Source organism: Catharus ustulatus, chromosome 12 (assembly GCF_009819885.2).
Source record: "Catharus ustulatus isolate bCatUst1 chromosome 12, bCatUst1.pri.v2, whole genome shotgun sequence".
NCBI lineage: Eukaryota > Metazoa > Chordata > Aves > Passeriformes > Turdidae > Catharus > Catharus ustulatus.
In genome coordinates this window covers 18,944,880-18,969,576 of record NC_046232.1, presented here as the reverse complement: position 1 = coordinate 18,969,576, position 24,697 = coordinate 18,944,880, and the positions used below count along the sequence as shown (strand labels likewise).

At 49.6% G+C, this 24,697-nt stretch overlaps 1 protein-coding gene across 2 annotated transcripts in view; it reads left to right on the top strand.

Annotated features, from left to right (window-relative positions):
* Positions 1-591: 591 nt before the first annotated feature.
* The window catches only part of IGDCC3 (immunoglobulin superfamily DCC subclass member 3), a 98,965-nt gene continuing 74,859 nt past the window's right edge, over positions 592-24,697 (top strand). For both annotated transcript variants that reach the window (XM_033070720.1, XM_042779666.1), the window contains exons 1-2: positions 592-730; positions 10,713-11,018. In XM_033070720.1, the coding sequence (XP_032926611.1) occupies positions 664-730; positions 10,713-11,018 (373 nt within the window). In that variant the 5' untranslated portion in view covers positions 592-663. The remainder of the gene's footprint in view (positions 731-10,712; positions 11,019-24,697) is intronic.

The window sequence follows — 24,697 nt, the reverse complement described above, 5'->3', positions numbered from 1 at the left end:
TGACAGGGATCCCGTGAGGGCAGACACGCGAGGGGAGACCTGTGACCGGAGATTCCTAAAGCAGCTCCGGTGAGGGAACACCTGTGGGGCTGCCCCAGCGACGGGAGACCCGTGCGGGGGTTCTGAAGAGAGGGCTCCTGTGAGGGGAGAAACGCTCTGGTGAGCGCGACACATGAGGGGAGATCTCTGAGGCTCGACCCGAGAGTGGGATCTGAGACGTGCTCTTTGAGGCCGGAGCGCCGTGAGGGGACTCCGGTGAAGGCAAAGGGTCCCCGCACACTCCCCGCGGGTCCCGGGCACGGACTCACCCCTCCCGGGGCCGTCCCCCTCCCCTCAGCCCGGCCGGCGCTGCCGGCGCCCCGCGAATGCGCAAGATGGCGCAAGGCGCTGCCCGCCCGCCCCCCGCCCGCCGGCGGCCCCGCTCCCTCAGCGCCGCCCCCTGCCCGCCCGGCGCGGCGGCGTGTTCGCGCCGAGGGCAGCACCGCTGAGAGCCGCTTTTCCCCTTTTTTTGCCTTTCCATTTTTCCCCCCCTCTCCCTCCCGCCCCGTAGCTGGGGGTGGTTCTCGCCTGGCCGCCCTCCCTTCTCCCCTCCCTCGCTCTCTGCCGCCGGGCTGCTCCCTCCCCGTGGGGCGCAGGGAGGCGAGCCCGCCCGCCCGGGATGCCATGGCTCCGCCGGGCTCCGCGCTGCCCGCCTGCCTGCTGGGGCTGCTGCTGCTTGTCTGCCGCGGAGGTAAGAGCCGGGCTGGGCTGGGGGAGCGGGCGGGGGCGCGGACACGGACCTGCCGCCGCCGCGCCCGGCACCGGCACCGGCACCGCTCCCCGCGGCCGCTCCGTCCATCCGTCCGTCCTTCCAGCACTTCGCGTCCCTCATCACCCCCGAGCTGGCCACAGCATTGCTCGTCCTCTTGTCCCTCGCCATCCCCGCGGCCGGTCCCGGCTCCCCTCGCTCGTCCGCGGTCACTCGCAGCCCCGCGCTCAGCCCTTCCCGTGGCTCCGGGGCCGGGCAGCTCCGCGTGTGTCCGCCGGTGCGGCGTGGGGGTCCCCGCGGGTCAGCATCGCTCCTTGGGTCAGCATCCCCCCGCGGATCAGCATCCCTCCGTGGGTCAGCATCCCTCCGTGGGTCAGCATCCCTCCGTGGGTCAGCATCCCTCCTTGGGTCAGCATCCCTCCGCGGTCAGCATCCCTCCTTGGGTCAGCATCCCCCCGTGGGTCAGCATCCCTCCGTGGGTCAGCATCCCTCCTTGGGTCAGCATCCCTCCGCGGTCAGCATCCCTCCTTGGGTCAGCATCCCCCCGTGGGTCAGCATCCCTCCTTGGGTCAGCATCCCTCCTTGGGTCAGCATCCCCCCGTGGGTCAGCATCCCCCCGCGGGAACCGGGCGAGTTCCTCCGGGAGGGCGAGCAGGGGTCGTGCCTTGGGGCTGCGGGGTCCCGCACCAGCCCATCCAGCGCCTTTTTCCGCAGAGATCCCGAAGTGCTCTCCAGGAGCTGTGCTTGCAGTTGGAATCCCCTTGTGCGGGGGGCTCTAGGGATGGACGGTGGTGTTTGTGGAGCTGGGGAGGGGTGTGGTGGCTGCCGGGGCAGTGGCGGGGCTGCCCATCCACCCGTGCCCGATCCTGAGAGCCGCCGGGATCGTCCCCGCTGCGGGTGCGGGAGGCAGCGCCCGACAGATGCGTGTCAAAGGCGATAGCGACAGAGAAGAGATGTTGGGAGACAAGTTGCAGGGATGAGGGCAACTTCAGACCTACAAGTATATTGTGCTCTCCTCTAACGCCAGCTCTGTCCACATTGGTAACACAGTCCGACAGACCAGGGCCGGAGTACAAAACATCAGAGAGAGCTTTCCCTGGACCTACATGTCCTGCTGATAAATGGCAGTGTTTTTCATCTGCTGGCGATGCTACTGAAGCATGGGTCTAATCTGAGAAAGATACTGTTCTGCAGCAAAATGCCCGTGTGCATGCTGTTCTAGTCTCTCTTAACAGCAGATTAGAAAAAGTAGGAACTGAGCAACCTGGGCTAGTGGAAGGTGTCCCTGCCCATGTCGGGGGGTTGGAACGAGATGGTCTTTAAAATCTCTTGCACCTCAAACCATTCTGTGCTTATTCTGTGAACTATTATAAAAAAACCAAAACCGTGTAAGCATCCCAGCACGGTCAGAGGGAGAGGAGTGTGTGTTAGATTTATAAAAGATTAGCTGCTAGGGTGTTTAGGAAGCAAGGCTGTGGGTGAGTCGTATCATAAATCTCGCCACGTGGTCCGTAGCAACCGTGCGAGGAGAAGCCAGCGTAACTCGCGGAAAATAGAAGTGATCTGTGAAGTGGATGTAATGAAGCAGGTCTTGTTATTATGTTAAGATGCCTGAGTAGTACGAGGATGGTTTAAAAGCTTTTGTGGGGTTTTTTGTTTGTTTTTTCTTTTGACGGAGGAAAGGAAAAGCAGTGAATACTTGAAAGCAGAACTTTAGCAACTTTAATTTGTGTCTAGGTTATCGCCTGCTGCTGTCCAGATCTCCCTGTGTGTTTGTTTATGCTGCGCCTCGGCGGGTCAGTGCCTCCTGACTTTGGGGTGTGTTTTGCTGGCCCCGCTGAGGAGTATTTGGCTACACATTCACAGTTTTTTAGTTCTGACAGTTTTTCCCCCTTCGGTGCATTTCTGCGCTCTGGCTAACAGCGCGGTAGCGTGTTGGTGCGCTCTGCTGAGTTTAATAAACCCTCCCGCGCCGGTGTCAATCAGCGCGGAGCAGCCTCGCCGCGGGGACGGATGCTGTGTCGGAGCAGTGCTGCGCTGTGCAGGACACGATGCTCCACTCCCAGCCCTGTGGCTTTCAAACTCCCCAAAATTCTGGTCTGGCGATTGTCAATCAGGCACTGAGAGCTGCTGGTCAGCGTGCGGGAGTGGGCTCAGCAGCGAGACAGTATTTTCTTTCCTTTTTTTTTTTTTTTTTTTTTTTTAATTTCCTGGAGCTCTTTGTTCTGGGTGGTGGACAGCTTTTGTCTGTTATTGCTGAGCCCGGCATTCAAAGGCAGGCATAGGATACGAGAGGCTCCCCGGCTCTGCTCAGTAACAGCCTTGGAATTAAACATCATCATTTATGTTTAAGTAGGCTTAACTTCTAAATTATTGAAGCTATAAGCTTTCACTAATTTCTACTCTGTATGGCTTTGTTGTCTTTTTTTCAGATGCAAAAAAAGGATTGCTTTCTACTAAATTGGTGTAATACCCTGTCTTTTTTCTTAATATACATAGAGAGTATCAGGTATCATTTCCCCAGTAACCCTCAGAGACTCGGTATGAAATTCAAGCCCACCTCTAGGCTTCGTCTCTCTCGGGGGTTCAACAGGAGAATCTCAGGAGTGGTTTTCCCGCGTGGAGGCAGCAGGCAGCCCATGCCAAGGGGTAGGCATCAGCGTGCACCACCTCTGGGAGCTGTGCTCAGGGCAGGGCTGGCACAGGGGTGTGACTGTGCAGCCACCCGTGCCCTGCTGGGGCCATCGTGGTGCCAAAAGTAAACTTTGGGAGTGTATAAAGCAAGGTGTCAGAGGGACAGGTTGCTTCCCTTCTGATCTGCCCTGCCCTCCCCTGCAAAGGGAGTTAGAAATACTAAGCTGGTGTAATTGTGTCTCGTTACCTGTCAGGCTCTGGATCTAGCACAGACCAAGTTCCCATGCTCACTTAGGGGCTGGCAGAGGGTTCCAGGGGAGAGGATCTGGGCAGAGAGTCCCAGATTCAGGATTCCAGCCTGGCTCCCCAGTCCTCTCCATCCTGTTCAATGCCAGTTTTGGCCCATGTGCTCTCAGCCTGGCGTGGGCCAGCATGGAGCAGCTCAGCAGCACTGCCTGGCAGAGAGCTGCAAAACTGCTCTCATTTCATTTGTGCAATCAAGAAGTCTCTCTCCCTCTTTCTATCTGTGTGAACTTTTTAATGTCTGATTTTCTCAAGGGTCCTGTGTTACAGCGTGTGAGGTGCCAAGCAGTGACCCCATGCAATTCAGCCTCTTGCTTCTCAGACCCTTAGGCTCTGCCCCAAAGCCAGAGGATGAGCAGACCTTGATTTTGTACTTGATTTTGTATTTGATTTTGCAACCTGCAGCAGATCTGGGTCAGAAGATGCTTTTTTCTCTGTCCCCTTTCCCCCCAATATTTCATGCTTTGCACTCCTGGGCTTCTGGCCCATGTTGTTGTCCTTTTATTTAACTAACAAAACAATGCAAGAATCTCCCTCTACAGATTAAGAATTCCCATTTAAACCAATTGAGTAACATTAGTCAGAAACAGGAATAGTTCATTCAAAATTACTTTGAAATCACAAACTTATTTGAACTTTAGTGGAGCTTTTAGTTTTACAGAGTTTAGAAACTAATAAATTATGTAGCAGGACTCATGAAAATCTGCCCGAGTCTGCTTATCCAAAAGAATATCCAACATTTTGGTTTTGCAAGAAAATAAAAATAATTGTTTACACATGTTCAGGAGTCATTGGCAAGCATATAAAACTGATGGTTAAGGAGGCGAACATGTCAGTAATTGCACTTTAAGAGAGGAGAGAGGCAAATAGGCGAGTGCATGAGGAAAGCACAGAGCACGCTGATGTGGCCTTGCATTATATCAGATGTCACTGTTGTATCGCACCCTCCACTCGAGAGCAGCCCAGTCACTTAACAACCCAGACCTGCTCCGTGTTGGTAATTTAAAACCAGAGTTTCAGAGCAGAGTCATGGATTTGCTGCCTGGTTTTTTTGTTGTTCTTGCATGCGAGATTGTGTTGATGAAGCTGATGGCAAGTCAGGGGATGCGAGTCGTGGTGAATGGTTCTGCTGAGCTGTGAAGATGCTTTTGCAAAAGGGTCGTTGCTGCTGAAACCTGAGAGTACGTGAAAAGGGAGAGAAGAGCTCGTGTTTCAAGGCGCTGGTTTTGGAGCGAGCAGGGATCCGTGCAGTGCTCGGCTCCTGGAGAAGGAAAAGGAGATGTTTTCCTCCATCCTGAATTTCAGGGTGGGAGGAGATAAGGCAGAGGGGATGGCGGGGAGGAGAGAGTGCTGAGTTTGCTTTGAATCTCCTGGATACAGTTAAGAGTTTCAAAGTTTGTCATGTGCACACTAACTTCTCCTGCAGAAAGACTTTCCTTCCCTTTCTTTGCATGCCGTCCCTGCCTGAAATTCAAGGGCTTGGTGGCAGGGCTGTGCTGCCTGGTGGGGTTTGGCACTGCGATGCCAAGGCGCCTGTGGCTTTTTTGGCAGCCTTGTGCCATCATGCCAGCCACCATCTCTGATCCACGGGCACTGTCACTCCCCTTTCCTGCCGGGTCTGTGCTGGGGCCCGGCTGTGGGGACAGCCACCTCCCTGATGCTTTCCTGCAGGGTCCGGGAATGAACTGTTCCCTGTTCTGCTTTAGGGCAGCCTTGGGAGCTGGAGCCTGGGGGATCCCGGCTCTGGCACAGCATTTCCCATCTTGGCTTTGCTCTCTGCACGGTTGTTTCCTGCTCTGTTTGTGTCACTGATGCCCTCTGTGGCGAGGCTGTGATCTGGTCAGGGCTGTGAACGACGTGGGGAATGCAAATAACAGCACATCCTACGCTCGGCTGGCTGCCATGCTCTCGGGATGCCTCGCTGTGGATGGAGCTGCTGTGGGTAATTAGCTCAGGAAAGGTCTCTGCCCTTTCCAGCTATACCAACAGGTTTTATCCTGCCTTCTCTAGAGATGGGGGAGCCCACAAGGACTTGGAGCTTGTCCTAGAAAGGCTCTTTGTGCTGTGAATGCTTCCAGCTTCCACAGTGTTCAACAAGCAACCTCCTGGGATTTGCTCAGTCTGGTCTCAAACATCTGAAAATTATTTGGGGCAACTTCTTTGGCTCTTCAGGCTCTCTGCCTTCCTCAGTTAAAATCTGTGTCCCAGTGAGGGCAGTGATGCTGGTTGTTTTTGGGCCATCAGGTGGCTGAGAGGTTGTGTTATCCCTGTCAGAGACCTCCTGCAATCGTTTAACGAGTGGATGTGGTTTATGCTCCCTGATGGAAAAATCGCTTTATATAACCTCCCGTCCAAAAGGAAAGGGAATAAAAAATTCTGAGCTAGTAAACTTTACTGCCAGCAAGATGTGGGGCCTGTTACAGCCTATTCTCCTCTTCTTTAAATGTAAATTTTCTGGATGCCCTAAAGAGCCAATTTGCACTTTACTGCAGTGCAATGCTTTTCTCCTTAGGGTCTGGGTCAGACTCAAGGAGATTTAAGAGGGCACCAGCTGGATTTTTAGGCTGCCAATTTCATCAGCCTGAAGCTTGTTATAATCTGTTGGAGAACATCTTTCAGGTCCATATATCTCTTCCTTCCATATCCTCCCATTTGCAGAAGGATTTGAATGAAAAACAACCCACCACTGGAAAAACAGGAGCTATTTTTCATGTGCATGGCCCAATCTGCATCCAGGTTTTTGGTCCTGATACTCCCCTGTAAAATCCCACTATAAAATCCTCTGGTCCTGCACATCTTCTTTTGACTTTATTGGAGCAGGACTGGAGTGGTTGTCCTTAGTGGTGGTTATACTGCTGATTTAGGCTGGGTTATGCTGGGAATAAACAGTCAATCAAAAGGGGCAAATTTGTGCTAATGTGAGGCAATTTGCAGGTGGATGTTGTGCTGTTGGTGTGATGAGGAAGGAGCTGGTGCTACCTCAGTCTCCCCAGCAGTGCTCCCCATGATGCTGCACCCAGAAAAGTGGGGTGGACCCAACTGCTCCCACAATATCTTGCCTTGCCACAAGCTCAGAGCAAGCTGTTGGCAGCTTATTTCATCCCTCTGTGATTAATGTTCCCTGTCTAGAACAGGAGTAATAACATGGGCTTCATCTGTCGGGACTGTGTGCTCCCAGGGCAGGGATGGCCCTGCTGGCTCCAGGTCTGGATGGGGTCCAGCAGGATGAGCCAGGATGTGACTGAGGTCCTTGGCCATGGATGTCACTGCTAATTAGAGCGGTGAGATTAGTCACTGAAGCACAGGAGGGAAAGCCAAAATCGTGTTTCCCAAATAGAAAAGGACAATACAGGGGTATAAGCAAGTTCTTTTGAAGCCCTGAATGTGAATCACAGTGTCAAGTAAAAAATAATTAAACTTATTTTTTTTTCAAATGTACTTCAAAGTGTCTTTTAAGCTTTCCATTAACTCGAAGTTCTTTCTCTCAGTGCTAAATAAATCTCTTGGTTCAAAAGCACAAGTGCTAATTGGTTTCTCTGAGTATGTATGTCTGCTTGATCAATAGGGGAAGTAGTTTTTGTTAAATATTTGCACATATAGTCACATATTATATTGCTCAGGGAGATGGTAAATGTTTCTCAAAAGGAGACTTGTAGAATGACGATTCCAGCAATTTTCTTGTGGCCTTTCTGTCAGAGCTAATCACGCTTCCTCCCTCCACCCCTCTGCAGAAAGCAAAGCAGTTTTTCCTCGCGCGCTGCCGGCGCCGAGACGAGCGGGATGTTCAGCTGCCTGCCTGACACCCCAGCTCCAACTGCAAACTCGAGCTGCCACGAGCAGAGCTGTACAGTTCCTGCCTGGAGCAGGGAGAGGCTGTGAGCCATGCTCCTCACAGTCTGTTTTGGGAGGTACCTGGGATGTCGTGTGGGATTAGCAGGGTTTGGATGCACAGCCAGCTGTTGGAGAGGGATGGGGCTTTCAGACTCCCTGAGTGAATGTGCACAGCCTCAGCAATTTCCTTGCTATCTCTCAATTAATTGCACTTTTACTATTTCCATGTGCCTTTGGAGTGTCGTTTACTTCCAACTTTGCAGCATCATTTCCGTGCCTCGCTGCTAACTGCAATCAGTTCTTTATGCTGATGGAATTGGGTCCCTCTCTCTCACTGTTGCCTCCTTATCCTGTCTATGCTCTCCCTCTGATCTGACCTCTAGAGCAAACACCTGGGAACTTTTTTTGCCACCATGGAGATTCCTCTGGGAGCATCTGTCCCTTTGTCTCTCATCCTCAGCATCCTGTGAAAAGCCAGCTCTGTGTTTAGAGTCTGCCTTTAAGACAGGTGAAAGACAGAGCTTGTCTTCTCCCAGATCCCCAGATGGGGTGAGCTATCTTCTCCCCATGCATCTGGTTAGTTGGTTACCTGGCCCTGAAACTCCAGGAAGGAGGCAGCAGGATTTCTTCAAGGTCTGATAAGCATTCCATGAGAAAAACCTGAGCTGAGTTGGGATTTGGGTGCTTCTGGACGTTGCAAGGAGTCTGCAGGTTACAAACCAGTTGCAGTGTCACACCTCAAGGCACAGTCCTGCTCTTGAGTGCAGCCCAAGGAGACCCCAGGATCAGTGTCTGTCCCCACTCCAGCAAGTGTGTGAGGACCCCAGTCCTAATTCTGAGTGTCATCACTCCTGCAGTTTGAGCAGCCTGGAGTGAGGATGCAGACCGAATGTTTATGGAGGCAAACATGATTATCTCCAATCACAGGCCTTAATGATGGTTGTTATAATGACAGCAATTGTGGGAAGGGCATGTAATTATGTTGATTCTTCCTTTTATTGTACATATAATAATAAGCTGTTTTATCTAAGAGTACAGGGGTGCTGGGGGAAGATGGGGCATTTATTTAATTATGGATTTTTTTCTGATTGCGCATTAAGCTAAATCCTGAAATCGTCAATCTTTCTGGAGTCAGAAGTCCCTCTTGGTTCAGTAACAGGATGCAAGGCTGCTTACCCTACCTAACTCACCAGAGCACCCACACAGGGAATGGGGCCCCAGCATGGTGTTGAGACTCTGGCCACTTTGCAGAAAAATGCAGAGCATTCATCTAATTCCTTAATTTTCACCAAAAAAAAGTAATTGATGGGTTTGTGCTGGCTGCAGTCTGACTTGCTGAGAGGACCCCAGGGCTATCTCATAAAAAAGGAGTCACAGTGAGCGATAGATCACCGAGATGGCTGGAGCTAGCCTGACATTTTAAGACTTAATGGGTTAATAAAGTGTGTGTTTTAGGTGCCTGTCACTAAGTGGGGTTTGTCCATTCCTTGCACACACTCATACCTTGTTGGCAGTACCTTTGGCCTGGCCCTGCAGTACCACTGCTGTCTTTGTCTGCTCCGTCCATCTGCCTCGGCTCAGGTTGCACTCAATGTTTATCCCCCGTAATCCAATTTAAGTTGCCGTAGAAAGCAGTGGGGATTTACAGAAAGAAAGAAAAAAAAATCTCACTGGGTTTGCAGAGCAGAAAAGAGAGACTTTTTTTTCTTCTCTTTCTTTAGTGCAACTGCCTCTTCTCATCTCTGTTATTCTTACCATGCATTAACAGTGTGCCCTCCACCCTGCTTTGGAGCCTGATGTGGGGGATCCTGTCCTTGGTGGGGTCTGTATGAGGAACAGGCATTACAGAACATGTGCTGTGGCTGGGTTTGCCAAGGGATATTGCATGTGTGCATCCAGTTCTGTGGGCATCTGTGGAGTTGGTTCCACTGAGCCTGTGAAAGAGGAAAGAAGCTGTGTCACAGGTTGGGAAACCATCCCTTGAAGGGGTGAAGAACTGTTAGAAAGGCTTTCTCCGTATTTGGATGAAACTGTAGTTTTCTTACTCTGCTGGAATTTCTTCACCATTGTTTTTCTGTAAAGAAACCCAGTTCACCTCCATCCCTGCATTTACAGCCTTCAAATATCTATAAAACAACTGCTTCTTGGTCTCTTTTTGTCTTTCATGCCTGCATATATTGTGGCCAATCTTTAAGCAATAGTTTTATTTCTGTCATCTTCTGTAGCGTCTGATCATGACTGTAGGGCAAATTGTACCCTCAAAAGGTGTGCGGTGACCAAGTGAAGCATAACATGGCAAAGACACAGCGTTCAAACGTTCTGTTGGCAAAAGGAGTAAATTAGGACGTATCTGTGTGATGGGAAGTGAGGGTTAGCCTATTGTTGGTACAAATTCTGCAATAACTTATCTCTCGCGGACATCGTTTAGCGTAATTGCTTTGCAAGAAACCTTTTGTGCGGCTGAGCCGGAACATTGTGCATTTGTATTTTGGTGCTTAACTTGCTCTTCATTAAGGGCTGAATAGCACCATGCTTTGCCTGTTACAGCGTGAGAGAGACCAGAGCGACAGAAGGGCACGGTGTTGCGTGCGAGAGGCAAACAGCCTCCTGCTCTGCCAGGCGGGAGGAGTGTCGGGGAGATGCCGGTGGCAATATGCTCTGAATCGGGAGCTGCTGATCCCCTCCTCACCCTGCCGGCTGTGCTGCAAACAGGTCTGGGGCACGGCACAGCCCCTCTGCCTGCTTGTGTGGGGAGAGGAGTGGCTTTCCAGCACTGGTGGGCACTTCCGCTCCCGGACTGGGAATGGCTGATGGGCCGTGCTTGTGCAAGTTTTAATTGTCTAATGCTGCATACCTGCGGTGGGGGGTGAAGAGGCAATCTTCAGGGGAGTATGGAGTGGAGCTAGGGTTTGGCAAGCTGCTGGAGGGGTGTGCCTGCTTGTTCCCTTCTCTTGAGCCTCCAAAGTCAGCCTTGAAGGACTTTGCCTGTGGTTGTGCTTTAAGAAATTGCATCCCAAATTTCAGAGAGTAAAATCTTTGCAAAGCGTGCCCCTTGGGTTTTGGGTTTCTCGGAAACACTTGCACTTTGTAGCACATCCAAAATGTTTCCATTCTCCCATGTTTCCTGCCAAATCAGTTGACTCTTGCTGCTGCTCCCAGACATGCTGCTGACTCTGCCCTACTCTCTTCATTATAGATTTTGGTCGTTCCTCCGAGCTGGCATTCGTTGTGGAGCCTAGTGATGACATAGCTGTGCAGGAGCAACCCTTGATCCTCTACTGCCAGGTGGAGGGCATCCAGCCCATCACCATCACGTGGCGCAAGAATGGCGTGATGATCGTGGACAGTGAGAATGCCTTCATGCTGGCCAACGGGTCTCTCTACGTGTCCCGCTTCCAGAGGGTGCGGGGAGACGGCTCCTCGGATGAAGGCGAGTACGACTGCATGGCCCAGAACCACTACGGGCTGGTGGTCAGCCGGAAGGCCAAGATCCAGGCAGCGAGTAAGTACGGGCACTGTCCCACCCCCACCTCTCTGGGCAGTCCCACAAGGGGCACTGGGACTGCTGGGAAGCAGGAGGGCAGCATGGTGGGTGCTGGGTTTTCATGGAGGGAGGATTAAAGAGAGGGAAGAGAGAAAAACCCTAGAGCTGGTGTTGAATTCTGGCTGGCGTCTAATCTGTGTAGCTGTCCAAGTGTATAAGAAAAGCTCATCAGCTTTCTTGGGTAGAAAACTAAAAACCACCTTCTAACAGCAAATTCTGTGTTGGAGGTGTAAGTTACTTTAAAATCATGTGGTGAGTAGTCTGTGGTTTGTGTATCTCCTGTGGTGAGTTTGGAAGCCCCTTTGCTGTGCAGCACAGCTGGGCTCTGCTTGGCAGGCAGTGCTTCCCAAACCATAGGCAAAGACCTCCTGAAGGTCATGGTCTCTTTCATTTTGTTATTTAATGCTGGCAGTGTAGAGGAGTAGGGTTTTATTTACTGCCCAGCGTGGCAGTGCCTTTGGGGGCAAGGCTAACAACACCAGACAGATTGTCTGATGGGGGAGCCTGCAGGAGGAGAGAGATGAAAATGCCAGTGAGGGAATGAAATTTAAAGGTGGGGGAGGAAGAATTCCAGGGCAGGCTGTGACTCCAGCTCTGCACACTACCTGGTGTGAGCTGATTGCATTGCCCTGGCCACAGCAGTTGGCCCTGTTGGATCTCCTGGTTCTCCCTTGTCAGCTCTGGTTGCTGGCTGGTGTTTGTCCCAGGACTGATGGCAGAGCTGGGGGGTCCATGGTGGTTTCTGTCCCTGTTGTGGTTGTGCTTTGCCCACAGACTGACTGTGAGCTCTGGGAGTGCAGCCTCTGCTCCTTTTTGCATTGAAGCAGAAGTTGCTGCTGGATATAACTGCTAGTGAGTGTGAGGATGGGTGCGTTTACAGCCGTGAGACCTGGCGGAACACACTGGTTTGTTAAGTTTTGCTGAAGGGCTCTCCAACTTGTCTGGGAGATGGCTACTCCTCTTCTTTCTGTGCCAGCAACTTTTCAATGCTTCTGTTGCAAATATCACCATGATTTTTTGGTGCAAAGCAGGAAAAGTCTAAGGCAAAGTCTGGGGCTGAGGTCTTGTCTGCATTTCCCAAACTGGGGGGCCTTTTGGAACGCTGCCACCCGCTCCCCACAGTGCCAGGGCCGGCTGGCAGCCCACCAAGGGAACACTCCAGCCCTTGTGTATAACAATTCCTGAGTGCATGAAGTGGCCATCTGCAAACCTAGCTTTTCAGGAGTGTAAGAAGTGATATTGTCCAGGAGCCAAGGGCTTTGGGGCCGTGCCAGATTAGCAGCTGGATCTCAAACTTGTCAGTCTTGTGGTGCTAAACCTTGGAGCACTTTTGGTGAATGGCTCTGGCATTTATGAGCTGGAAGCCGACTCATGCACAAGCACAATGCCAAACTTCTTGGGCCTGTAAACTGGAGACATGAGAGCCAGAGGAATTACCTTTGAGATTGGGGATTGTCAATAAACACTGTTATCTTGGCTCCTACATCAATATGTATGTGATGTGCTGTGTGTCCCTGAATAGCGTTTCCTTTTGTAGCCGTAGTTTCACATGAATCAAAATGAAAAAGGGATCGTGTTGAAAATGCTCTGGACTCTATTCTGGCTTCAGGCTTGGTTTGTTGCCAGCCCTGAGAAGAGGTCTGGGTGAAGCCAGCACAACCAGGGGCCCCCCCCGGCCTTGATGCCACAGGTGCCTGCAGATAATGGGAATAAAACAGGATGTTGTGGGCAAATGTCACCTGCTGCTCAGGGCTCCCCTGCTGTGCCTGAGCCACAGGAATACACACGTGCACTTAAGACTCTGCTTAATCATAGATGAAATCTCCTGAGAATGAATCACAGTTGTATCCCGAGCCCCCAAGTCCCAGGGGTGGTTACACACAAGAGATAGTGATTTTCCTTGCTTCAAGTCCCAATCAGCAAGTCAAAGGAGAAGAGTAATTATCCCCATTTTAGGGACCTTTGCATCGAAGGAATGGGTGCTGGCTGCCTGGAAGGGGAAAAAACCCAAGCGCTAAGCAGACCTCTGCAGAGCAGAGTAAATACTGCCGGTGGGTAAAACCTCATCCCAGTGCTGATCTCTTCTTCCCTCTGAGCCTGACATCTGAACACAAAAGCAAAGGAGAAATAAAAACCTTTCACAAACAAAAATCTTGAAAGTTAATCAAGGCCGTGCTACTGAGGAATAAAAGAGATCTGACAGAGCGGAGCCCCTCGAGAGCTCTGTTGCACTTTTCGCTGTCTTCAAAGGCAGGCTGTTAGTCTCATATCACCGTTACAGACCCTGGCTTTGTGTTATTGCTTGGAATATAATCTTCTTGGCTCGGAGGAATGTACATATTTGCATTCAGGAAATGTGGGCTGGATATCATATTTTTATGTTTCAAATTTACTTCAACACTTGGCATTGAGTAAAATTTAACTGGAAGAATATGCTGCTCTCAGCCGCCGCGCGTGCGGCCCTGATGGGCTCAAGGTGCTGGCACTTTCTTCATCAAGTGGGGGCATCTTAAACCCTTCCTCCTAAAAATTAACTCATTAAATTGATTTCATTAAATTCTGGGGTAGTTCTGTATGTCACCATTACTAATCAAAGATACTCAGTGGAAAGAAGCAAACCTTGGCTGGTTTGTGGATTGGCTGGTCAGTGCTAAAAACATTAATAATATTTTTGTACTGTAGCTTTCTTTTGAACAAACACAAGTGTGCAAGAAGCCTACGTGTGACTGAGCTGAGCAGGGAGCATTTCTGCCCTCAGCATTTCTACCCTTTGCCTAACACCCCGGCTGGAATTCTTTCAGTCGCTGTTTCTGTGTCTGTTCAAACCGTGGTGTGTTAGTTTAAAAGGTTGTGGAATGCAACATGTTTTTATAATCTGATCAGGTTATTGAATACAGATCTTTTCTGCCTCTCAGTGACAGTTCTGTAGTTTTGCATGACTCCGAGCTGTCTTAATTAAAATCAGTTTCGTAGTCAGTGTTCTCTGGAGGCACCGCTTGGCTGTGTTTTCACAGGTCTCTGAGGAGCTGGATTTCCCCAGTGCATGCCAGAAGCTGAACATGCTTTGGCTTTCTGTGGATGAAGATACCTCTGAGCAATTGAAACATCCAGAGTCCACTACTTAGGAAGGTGGGCTCCCCAGAACACAGCCACCTTTCTTCACATCACCACCTTTTGCTTAACTTGGCCTCACTTGCTCTGATTGTGTCATCTCGTGGCATTTCCAGCCCTTTTTGCTGATGCTGTAATTTGATGGACCTGGCTCCACATCATCATAAATCACAGCCCAGCCAGTGGAATAAGACCCATTGATTATATCACTCAATAACAAGCAGTTACCACTAATTGGAAATCACCATCAAACTGGGTATCGGATCAGGCTCTGCACGTATCCAGCCTGAGAGTAGCAATTTTCCCTGTTTGATCTGATGCTTTAAAAAAAAAAGAAAAAAAAAAAAAAGGAAAGAGGGGAATTAAGTCAATGGTGCAATTTAGAGCCAAAGAGATTTCTTGAAGTTTGGTGAATTGGACCTGCCCAGTATTTGAAGTACTGTAGGACCTGATAATAACGCTGGACAGATCTGAGCTTGTAAAGACATTTTCTTCACCATGTCTTTCTGCAGGGTGGCTGGTTTGTAGTGAAGCATAGCAGCACACATCCCTGTACCCTTCTCTTCTCCCTGACTCCCTTTCCTTCTGCATCCTGTCCCAAATTCTGCTCCTCCATCCCACTGGTGTGTGGCTGTCCATAGCACTTACCCTGCCAGCAGGAGGGCAGCATTGATAGCTTGGGCAAGGCAGATGTTGTGACTCCTCTGTGCATTGATCCCTGCAGACAGCAGCAGCTCCCCTCACCCAGCCTGGGGACAAGCACGCTGTCCCCACAAACACACTGGCCATTATGACCTCGAGGACAAAGGTCTTCAGGTCATTGGCAAGATGTAGAAGTGGGGAGGGCTGGTTCATATGCAAACTTGCAGGTTGGTTTCCCTGCCAAGCTGTGTGGCTAGGGGAGGAGGTTGGGATTCACAGGGATTTTAAAGCAGCAAAGATCTTCCCATCGTTTCAGCTCCTCTGCACAGAATATATTCAGGGTTTAACCTGCAGCCCCCTTTCCAGGCTCTGGGGTGGTGGGAAGAGCTGCTGAGCCCAAATAATGGCAGCATTTATAGGAGTGTAGAGACAAGAAGGAAGTCTAAAAGGATTAGGGAGAGACAAAGGGGGCTGATTATTTTATGGGTCACAATACAAGGCATTAGAGTGAGATCACAAAGGGATGTAATTACAAAAGAAGGCCATACTGGGGGGGATCAAACCAGGATTAGAGTGGGAAATGTTTTTACACAGTTTTGTTCCACTCATTATGAAGTTAGCATTTTAAATTAAGGTTTAAATAAGGTGGCACCAAAGTTGTCACCAAGGTATTTCCTGGGCAGTGCCACTGTGCAGATGCAGATTGTGAGTCTCAGCTCAAAACATCAAGGCAGACCTTAAACATGTGGGTTTGCTGTTGGTTTCCCTTGTGCCTGTACAGTATCTGTGTTGTCAGCAGATCCCTACCTATGGCTTGTGCTTAGGACTAGTTAAACTCTTTTTGTAGTTGGAGGTGGGATACTTTTGTGACTCCTTGTTTTACTGGTGCAAAATGTGCTGGATTTGAAGGTCTGCCCTGGTGTCTATTACAGCTCTGGAGAAATATTCCTTTTACTCCCAGGAACTTTTTCCTAATGGTCATTTGAATTTTATTGCAGTTTAACTCTTGGTGTTACGTGCCAAGTTTCCTCCATCCATAAACAAGATTTTTTTTTTCCCCTCTTGTGGCTCTGCTCATATTTATTGCCCTTTCTTCTCCAATGCTTAGCAGAAGGGCTCAGCCCTGATGCCAGTGATATTTCTATATTGTTTGTGCTTTGGCAAGCCCAGAGCAAATTCTGGGCTTGCAGCAGTGGGTCTCAGAGGGGAAAAACACCCACGAGGAATTAGTAAAGGAAAAAAAGGAAAGCAAAAGAAATTAAGTAAAGCAGAAACACTGTGAAAGGTTTCCAGGAGATGGATATGATGGGTGAGTGGGTTATTTCCCTCCATCAGCTCTTTTGGCTACCCTTAGGACATGCTGGTTCACATGACACTGCCTCTCACATCTGTACTGTTGCAGTAGTTGGCCCTGTGTGTGCTGCAAAACAAATCTACAAATATAGGAGTCACCAGGGGAAAATTGGAGAGATTTGACTGGGAATTTTAGTAGATTTGCAGGATTAAAAGAGTTTGTCACTTACCACCCACTGCATTTCAGCGTCTGCATGTAACAGCCAGGATTCATCCTGAGACTTGAGCATATTATAAGACCATATTTCTTTTGGCTGCTCATTTCTTAGCAGTGTGATAGTTATTTAAATATCATCTTGCACTTCTTTCCAAGGCTTCTACCGTGGATGCGCCAACCTTAGCTCCGGCAGCGTTATCTCTCATATAGGGGGTTCGCACTGCAGGCAGTAATGTCACTTAGTCATTTATAGAAAGCTCAGGGGAAATATATCAGAAGAATTTCATTAATGGCAGCACTGTTGAGTTATTTGTCTCAATTAACTCTTGGAGCACAGCTGAGGAAGTTCTGACATCTCTGCAGCCTGCACCTGCAGTATGAGGCAGTTCTCTGCTTCTTTTTTAACACGGGGTAAAGCTCTGTGATCTCTGCAAGGGCAGTCCTGTGGGGACAGCACAGTGCCCAGCCCTGTGTGCTTGTACCCTGCTCATCCCTCTGCCTGCTGCTCTGCTCCAGCCTCTCCTTAAAGTATTGGGCCACTCTCCTGTATTATTTTAGTCAGGAGGGCAGGTCTCTGCTTTTATGGCTTTCACTCTTGTTTTGCCTTACAAGGGTCCCAGCTGGCTGTGAGGTGGCCAGTGACATCCATGCACCTGCTGTGCCTCAGTTTCCTTTCTCTGAACCCAGGATGTGCACACTCATGTGAACCCCTGCGGGGGCAGGCTGCTGCTTTGTGTTTATCAAGGACCCAGGTTAGCTGGCCATGGTGTTTCATCTGCGCTGTTGCTTCTCTTTGCACAGTGCTGGGGCTGGGTTGGGGCACAGGTGAGAGAGGAGCTGCTTTTCTCCCACTGTTGATTGGCAAGGCTGTGAGTAGGAATCAGTTTTGGGGGGCATTTGACCAGAACAATCAATGCTCTTTGCTTAGTGAGTAACCACTGAGACTGGGATTTGAGGACCTTGCTTTGAATGTTTGGGTGAGGTCAAGACCTCACAAATCCCTTCTATGGGTGAGTCCCTGCACAGGTGCCAAAGCTGCTTTCCCAGAGCTGGCAGAGTGGACCTGGGACAGACAGAGCCACAGCTTCCTGACATCAAGGGATGCTGGATCTCTACAAGGAGCTCTGTGCACCTCATCTTCCACTCTGGTTTTGGCTCTACCCACCATGATAGCCCTGTTGCTGGGAAGGGAGTCTGCTCCCACTCCTCCTAGGCACAGCATATGGTTTTCAGAGAGGTTCTTGCTTTAAACCCAATTTTACAGTTGGGTTGACTGAGGCAAAAGGAGGTCAAACGATTCGCCTGAGGTCACCCAATAAGTGGCTCAGATTAAATCTCAACCCACGACGCTGCCCGTTCCCAGCGCTGGCTGTGCTGGCCGGACCAGATGGCCTCTGAATGCTGCATCAAGATCCTCGGCTTTTTCCCCACCTCATTGTTCTCCATTGTGGGCTTCTGAATGCAGGACCTTGAAAGTGAGAGTCATTTGGATTTGCTGAGTCCAAGTTATTCTGTTTAATGACGTGGATTTGCAGGAGAGGGTTTAAAAACACTGTTTGCTACTGAGGTTGGAATTTTGAAGAGATTTACCTCTTTGCTTTGGTTTTGTGATGTTAAAACTCTTTCTGCCAGACCAGCTAAAATTGGTCCCTTACCCTTTCAGCTGCCCTGCTGCTGGTTCACTGACTGCAGGGCTGCTCTGTCTTTGTACCTGTGCAGGTTTCTCCATAGGTCTCTCGGGTGCTGATCCCTGGGATAGTTCCCCAGTACCACACCTCTCTGCTCTATGCAGTTTATGTCTTCCACCTTAGCTTGGTTCTGGGATCACAGAAGGGGATCAGTGCAAGGTGCTGCTGGATAGACAGTGTCATGTATTTACCTCTGCAGACTCTGGAAAAGCAGATGCTGACATCTCCCTCCATGTGTGCATCCCCTACGTCACTCCTGACAGAGTAGGAGCCACAGATGAGCTTAAAGCAGAGCCTTAAAGAGCATTTTAAAGATGAGCCCCATTCCTGCTCTCCAAGCTAAGGAGCAGCCTGGAAAAGTACATCTCCATAACCTTTATTGCAAAGCAGGTGTACAAATGCTTGGGACTGGGACATACAGATCAGAGACCACCTGCCCATGAAGCAGCAGTGCTTGGGTGTCTGGGGCAGTTCGTGGGGCAGGGGGGGCTCTCCTGCACCCACACATCCCTCTGCATCCCTCCTTCCCAGGGAGGGCCCACACTCCTGCACCACTCACATGCCTCAGTACGGTGGCACCTCTTGAGCATGCCTTGATTAATGGTGTTTTTTTGTCAGTCCTAAGAGGCCCCATTATGTCCCTTTGATGCTGCATTTTGCACTTACCACTGTCACTGAGCTCAATGACTCATTTTCACAGGTCAAGGGAGAGGGACAATGGATCAGGCCACATTTGGAAGAAACAAATGAAATTTTGCTGCAACTGAGAGCACTAATTAAGAGTGAGGATCAATTTGGGTGTACAAAAGAGATAGTTTTAGGCTGCTGGTGTGTAAATGAGTGGCGGTGTTGCAGCAGAAAACTTCAGTGTGTGCATACTTCAGCTGTAGCATTGTACTCTGCTGCATTTGATCGATTCTTCTGTGCTTATTCTTCAAGGAAAAACCAACCATTTCCCTGCCTGCTGTGCCTGGGAAGGGCAGGGACAGCAAACCTGCCAGGTCAAGTCATGGCTGATCCCTGAGATGTTTTTGGCCAGGAGCAGGAGCTTGTGTTTCTTCAGTTGCCTTGCTCGTCTTGGAGCATGGCACTGCAGGTTGCCTGGTGGCTTTTGAGTGCAGTGCATGGCATTCCCTGCTCACCTCTGTGGGCAGGATGATGCCCATTTTCATTCCAAGTCACGCTGAGACTCAGGAGAATGCTGATTTGGAGGTGTCAGAAAGGGAAGGGACACAGTGAGCTTTCATCAAAGACAATGTCATGGATTCAGAAAGGAGGACAAGGAAAACCAAGACTACACAAGTTGTATTCATGGCTTCACTAAGCATTGGAAAAGTGTGATTCAAGTCTTCCTAAGCCTTAACATACAACAAAAAGTCAGGGCTAATGTGTATTTGGGATGGGCTGGTTGCAAATGTCCAGGTGCCCAGGCTATGCCAGTTAAAATTAATTTGCAGGTACCTTGAGTAAAACTGTGTCTATTTTTCATTGGATTTGCCGTGGGTAGAAAGGTAGGAACATCAGCTGGAACATTCTTTTGCCAAGAGGTTCCCCAGGGTCTTCAGGGTTCCCATGAAGCAAAGCCTAAATGAATTTGAATCCAAACAGATTTATGGTACCAAGCAAATCTCCAAAATGATCAGGTGGAAGCAGCAGTCTCATTTCCCCTTGTTATTTGGTGGTGTTGGCCCACAAATATATTTTTCCCTGCAGCTCAGCATCTTCCCTAGAGGGCAGTGGGACCTTCAGCCTCAGTCCAGAGGTTTGCTCTTGTCCTGGGCTCTTGTGGTGACATTGCCCTGAATGGCCAAGCAGTGCAGTCACATCCTTTGGGCCCAGCATGGCAGCTCTGTCCGAGGTGAGGGCACTTGCCAAGACACTTCATTTCCTCAGAGCAGCATCCCTGTCCAGCTCACCAGAGTTTCCCACAGCAACATGTACAGGGGTGGGAAAGTCCTGACTGCATCTTTCATTAGTGATCCTAATGCTCAGGAGAAGAGACAGGGCCCCAAGGGGGGCAGCTTGAACTGTCTCTCAAAAAAAAGGGAGGGGAAAGAGAAGAAATAGTCTTCACATGCTGGACTGGCCATTGGAAAGATGATATCAGAAATAATCCCCTTTTTAAAGTTTTTTTTCATGACCAAAGAGAAAACAGCTTTCTTGTCCCTTGGGACATCCATGGATGCTGTAGACCTGCACAAGGGCTCAAGCTCTGCAGGCACCCAGCACCTCTAAATGACAGAGACTGGCCAAAATCCTAAATACAGAGTCTGGGTGCTACACTTAAAGGATCCAGACTTGGCTGTTTGGCCAAAGCAGTGTGCTGGTTGATGCCTTGCCTTGCCTGGCTCTTGTTACTGATCTCAGGGAACTGTATATCTCCAGGAATTAGGGATGGTGACATTGGTGCTCCCCAGATGTCCCCATCCCCATGGGTGTGGGGGCCCATTCCCTGCACGCTATCCTTGCCAAGCTGGTGTGGGGGGCCCTCACCCCACCTGGAGCTGTCAGAGCTCGTTGCCAGCACAGGCAGCTCCTTCCCAGCGTGGTGGGGCCGGGAGCTGGGTGCCTGGGGGCGGCTGCTCAGTGCTGATTGCTCTGTGCCTAATCGGGGCTGAGCACTGGGGGCACTGCCTGCACCTCACAGCGCTGCCAGCTGTCGATTTCCATGAGCCTCCTGGCTCTGACTTTTCTGAGACCTTTGAGCTTGTGACCACCCATCCAGGAACCAGCCAGAGAGGTCAGAAGTTCTTTCATGGGAAAACAGAAGTCCCAGCACCATATATTGATATGTAAAAGCCTCTTAGGGAAGGAGTTTTAAAAGCTGGCATGGTGTAGGTGCACAGGAGGTGTTGCTGTGCTGGGGAACATGTACGAGCATTTCTGCTTCAGACAGTGCTTTACATGTGTTTGAAGCACCTCAATGATTCACACTGCTGCATCCCCTGGGGAAAATGGATTTGTTCTCCTGCAGCTCCCTGCCCAAGGGGAGTCTGCTTAATTTTTCTTTTACTAACTAGGTTCTCCCAAGAATGAGAGATTACCTGATCTTCCAAAAGCATTTCCAGTGTGTGGAGAAGTCTGGATGACTCACAACTTTTAATTAGCTCTCCTGACAGAGGCAAGGATCCCTCCCTTTCTCCCTCCTTCCTAACAGAGAGGTGGTGATTAGAATTACAATGAAGATAATCCAAACTGTATGTGTAGGGTTTTCAGTAAGCGGAGAACAAAGCAGGACATCCATCTGGTGAGTGTGAGCCCATAATACCTTTCTGCTCATTTCTGCAGTGCAACAGGAGCTGCTTGGGACGGAAGCAAGCTCATTATTTTGGAAAGGCTTGCTGACACGCAGAGCGGGGCTAGCTTGTAATCTCCAAGGCACTGAAACCACTGCTCAGGAAGGAGCATTGCTTTTAATTTTAAGTCTACCTTTGTATTTCTTCTTGTTAAAATCTGCAGCAATGAGGGATACCGGCCTCTTCTGAGCCTGTCCTTAATTAGTGTGTGAAAGAGAGATACCCTTAGTTTTAGCAAGGCTAATCAAAGCTGTAAGGGAGTTTTAAAAGGCAGCCAAGCTAAGCCTGTCCTGTACAAACATTCCAGCAGCAGTGAGGAAATTCATTAGCTGGGGACAGCCTCCTTTTGGAGAGATGCTATCTCCCCTCTCTTAAAATCTTCTCTGTCTGACAGAGCTCCTGCTTCAAAACTTCAGCTTCCCTTTATGTCCTGTCCTTGCAGTGGGACGCTCATCTGTGCCATGGGATCGGCTTTCCCATGCTGTGCCCCGCAGCAGGCAGGGAAGAGGCAGAGTTTGCAGCAGAGAAGAGCAGTGTTGGGCCCTCAGCCACGGTGCTGCTGTGCTTTACGGTCAGCTGGGTTTTGCCAGGCTGCTCCAGCGCGGAGAGAGGACGGGCGCACTGTGAGAAAGGAACAACAAAAAGCCGTTGTGGCGGAGCAGCCGGTGCTCCGAGCTGCCGCTCGCCTCCGTGCCTCGACTCCTGCCATGGCAACAAGTTCATCCCCAGGCCAGGACAACGCTTGGCTGCAGCGTGGCAGAGCAGCCAGGAGCCAGTCCAGCCTGCAGCATCCGCAGGACCCAGGGAGACAGGAGGGACGGGGCGAGGTTTTATGCCAACTTCAAAATTCAGGCTGGTGTTTCCCTGCCCCAAAGCACTGCAGAGCTGCAGGGAGATCCTGCTGAGGTCACCAGCTGGGCAGCACCCGTGTGCAGAGTCATGGTGGCTCTTCCCTCCAACACAAAGAGCTCAGCAAGGAAGATGGAGAGCCCAGATCCAAGGAAATGTTGGCCAAACACAAGGAATCCCTTCCTCTTATTAATGTTTCAAGCACTAAAAAAATCCCCCTGTGTAGCAGAGCCAGGCACAGCCTTTGCTTGGAAGGAAATGTCTTTTCAAGCCGGGATGCCAGAGTTGCCGCGGGCAGCCCCGCGCGAGCCAGGCGTGCCGGTGGAGTGCAGCTGGTGCGGCTCAAAGGGAAAATATGATCAGCTGTTGAATGGCAGAGATTTGAGACGTCACGCCAAGGCTTCGCGTTTTGATTTTGGGAGGCATGCTGTGAAATTCATAGGTGGAATATTTCTAGGGAGCTGCTTTGCTTCCTGTAGAAGTGAGGTGGAAGAGTGGAAGATGATGTTCTGTATTGACAGCTTCCAGTGATAAAAACCTGGTCTGAGCTGTCTCTTCGTGCCCAAAATTGTAACACTTGCTCTGGGTTCTTGATATTAAAAAATAAGAAATTATTATTTCCTTTAGGTTACCTATTGACTTTTAGCCGATGCACTTAAAAAATGTTCCCAGCATTTGTGATTCGTGAGAAAAAAAAGAAGCTTGAAAACATCTCACTTTTAGCATAACGAGAGCTAAGGTTGACAGAACTGTGAAATCCTGGAAGTTGGGGCTTCACGGCATTGCCAGACATCAGAAGGTCCTTGATGACATGATGAGAGCTGGGAAAGCTGAATAAACTGATGAGCTTCTTCCATTCTGCTCCCTTGTCATGTAAATAGGCTCCAATCTGCATGTCAGATCCCTTGGGGAAAGGAGTGTAATAACATTAAAAATAAGGCAGCAAAACCCCCAAGATGTGTGTGTGTGTGTGTGTGTGTGTGTTAGCAATCTTTAAGCAGGCAAAAAATATGCTTGGAGGAGTTTGGATGGGGTGAGAGGGCTCCTCGTTACCGCTCTGCTTCGAATGCAAAAAGGTGACTGCCGTGGCTTTAAAGAAAGTACTTTAATGCTACATAAATATAATTGCTTCGATGAAATGTCTTTAGCCTCCTGAGGGAAGTTGTAGTCTGTAAGCCTTTAGATATGAATGGACGACTCTGTAATTGCTATTGTTTCAGAGACACATTAGGAAGGCCTAATGCTGATCATTCCTGGCATGTTGTGGAAGCATGGAGTAATGGCAATCCCAGGCAGCAGGCAGGAGAGGGGATTAGTATGCATTTTGCAGGATGAAAAACTGACAAACACTTCAGGGCTGGAAGTTTTTCTCCTAATTAGATTGTGGGCTTGTAAATTGTATTTGATTTTTTTTTTCTTCCCCCTTTTCCTGCTGATATGCAGAGTGAAGGTATCTAATTCCTGGCAATTTAGGCTTTGGATAATGAGCTTGAAGGCAACATCTCAGAGGAGTGCAGAATTGATGGGTTAGTACATCAGCTCTGGTTAATGCAAGCTCCTGATTCTGACAGGGTCCAAAACAGCTGGTTCAGAGAAAAGAGCAACACAGTGGTATTGAGAATAAGTATGAAAAAAAAATAAATTAAAACATGGGATATTCTGGTACATGGGTTGTGCTTCCATCTCTGGACTGGGAGCACATATGTCTAAAAAATCAGAACCTGGGCTTAAGAGGTGATTTCTGAAAGATAATTTGGGTTGTGTCCTGGTTTTGGAGACTGTAAATATCCTGTTTTCCAGCTTTTCATCCCAGCACAGGGCCCAGGAAGGACAGCAGACTGCTCTGGCATGGTAAGCAGCTAGGCAGGAGCTGAACACCCCTATCTAGCAATTCTGGCACTGGTGGTATTTTTCCTGAAAATAAGTGAGACGAGGGTCCTGAGAGGCAGCAGTTGGATGTTTCTTCCTGCAGGAATACCTGTCAGGTAGTAGCCAAAAAGGAAGTGAATTTCTGCCCTTGGGTTGTGTGTGTCTTCTCTACAATGCTGGTCTCTCACCATCCCATGTGCATCTCTGATTTGCTTTCTGAAGTTGGTTCCAAAATGTTTGGGAGCTGCTACCCAAAAGATCTGGAGAGAGAGCCTGGAAAGAGCTCTTCTGGGAACACAAACCAGAAGAAATGGGGTTAGGTTTATCATTGCCCTGTCCTTGTGTAGGGACTGATGCAAATATCCTCATGCCCAGTGTACCTGTAAGAGAACAGAAAGTAATAACTTACTGCTGCTTTCCCTTGAATGCTGAGCCTCAAGTAGTAAATCTTGGTCCTACTTGGGATTTATTTTCATTCTGGAGATTTCTACTGCCTTCAGAAACTTCATGTAGAAGAGTGGGAGTTTAGGCTCTAAACTGTTTGTTTTTAGAGAATTGGTTTTTTTCCCAGGGGCTTCAATAAATTGTCCCACATCAATAACACACTATTTTTCACAGTGAAGACAATCCTGTCCTGCTGTAATTTACTCTCCATCCTTGCATGCTGTTAAT